Below are 1,975 nucleotides of genomic sequence, written 5' to 3'. Positions count from 1 at the left end.
AAAAATTTTAATGCTTATCTTTAAAATATTATAAAAATATATAAAGTTTATTAAGAAAATTTTTGGCATTGGATCATACTACACGCCTTAATTGATTTTATTTTAAAATAAAATTGTTTTTTTAATACTTTTTTACCTCGTTCAATAACATTTCTTTGCATTTTGTATTAAAAAGAAAGGATACTCGTTAATCTTGTGTATTATTTATTTTGATTCGTTAAATCTCACCTTCGTTTGGAAACACGACGACCTGGTTGGTTTTCCCATAGAAGTTCTCTGCTGGTCTTTCTAAATCGGGTCGAAGCACGTTACCGTTGATTAAAGGTTTAGGCAAGGTCGACAGTGGCATCGAGACTTCGGGAGGTTTTGACAGTCGCAGCTTCTTCAGAATCTGCTGCTTAACGTACTCCACTCTCAGCTCGGTCAACAGCGGGTCAGAATCGATCACATTGAATTTATTTTGCGTGCAACCGGTGCAATCGTCCTCTTTGTTGATCGACGATTCGGACGACGAATGGGGTAGCAATGTGTACCATACTTTCATCAAGGGATTGATCGGCCATTGAGCCGTGATACCCCCTACGAGAAGAACCAGAAAGATTTCCATTAAGAGACGCATTTTTCCACAGCAATCCAGATAGAACTGATTCTTTTTTAATCCGAATTCTTCTTTAGTCTTTGATTTAACCACTTAGGTTAATCCGCTGATGATTTACTCGAGTTTAGTTATCGAGTTTAAACATCGAAAACAATTTACACGTTGATATTATCAACATTATTTCGTCGCTTAAGTTTAACACCAAGTTCGACACTGAATTCAATTAGTAAGTTGAATTCAAATATCTTCAAGTGTCATTGATCTTCATGATTTTGTAAATATACACATATTTATGACGAATGTTTCAAATTATATTTCAGTTGTTCTGGTATAGCGATATTTATAACACTTTCAAATTAAGTCGATTCAAACTGGCGATTTCTGTATTTCTTTCTAAATTCCAACAGGATTGGCGCGCAATTTGCACAATATCAATTTTACTGACAAAGTTGCAAAAGTCAGGCGGGTCACCACAATCTCCGAGTCGATATCTCGTGAGATAGCAAACCGCTTCGTCAATCGTGGCCTCGCTTCTTTCTTTTTTTTTCTTCACATATCCTTACGTATTATATTTCTCCATTCCAAACGTTAATCTGCGGAGTTGGCAATATTTTTCTTTATAAATGTAAAGGAAGACGGATATCTCTCTCTCTCTCTCTCTCTCTCTCTCTCTCTCTCTCTCTCTCCGATCCCCGAGAACAATTCTCCTCCTCGTAGTAGACCGACGTTCTTGACGGCGCGTTCACGAAGACTGGAGGTGAATCGTTACGATGGTCCAGTGATGTAGTTGACTCCGTATAGGCTGAACTTTGTTCCGCAGTTGCCAGGGCCAATACGGATCGGACGGGGACGAGTGTGATATCAGCGCAAGCACGCGCCGTGAACATGCTGTTGATGGGATTCCTTGTGGTCCATTGGCGGTTCCTAAAATCTCAAATCTGTCTTAATGGGCTGATAGGCTGCGAATTTATCTCCATTCTGGTGAAAGGTGTCCCGCTCATTGATTGACACAATCTCGGTGAACCGTAAAAGATTATTTTACCCGATGAGATCAATGCATCTTTTTGGTATGTTAGTAACGCTATTACAAAGGGAGATAAAGTATGTATACCAATGATGAAACGTCTTAAACCTCTTTCATAAAATACTTAATACATACAGATGTGCGAGGCATAGGTTCTTCAAAATTGATAAACAATTTCAATTTCTACTTAAATTTCAAATCTTTTCATCAAATTAATTTATATTTACACATTATATTATATTTAACATAATTTAAAAAATACTGTCTTTGTTAATATTATAGTGGAATCAATTTTGATTATTTTTCTGTTTCTGAAAAAGTAATGAATGTTTTTCTAGGACTTTTTGTATTAA

At 36.5% G+C, this 1,975-nt stretch overlaps 1 protein-coding gene across 1 annotated transcript in view; it reads right to left on the bottom strand.

The window, feature by feature from the left end:
- daw (activin beta chain dawdle) overlaps window positions 1-1,338 on the bottom strand; it is a 20,462-nt gene extending 19,124 nt beyond the window's left edge. The window contains exon 1 of the mRNA XM_018460536.1: window positions 229-1,338. Coding sequence (XP_018316038.1) covers window positions 229-619 — 391 coding nt within the window. The 5' untranslated portion in view covers window positions 620-1,338. The remainder of the gene's footprint in view (window positions 1-228) is intronic.
- Window positions 1,339-1,975: the final 637 nt, after the last annotated feature.

This window comes from Mycetomoellerius zeteki, unplaced genomic scaffold (assembly GCF_001594055.1).
Source record: "Mycetomoellerius zeteki isolate Tzet28-1 unplaced genomic scaffold, Tzet1.0 scaffold95, whole genome shotgun sequence".
Taxonomy (NCBI): Eukaryota; Metazoa; Arthropoda; class Insecta; order Hymenoptera; family Formicidae; genus Mycetomoellerius; species Mycetomoellerius zeteki.
Note: the sequence above shows the minus strand (reverse complement) of the source record. Positions and strands in the feature narration are given on the sequence as shown.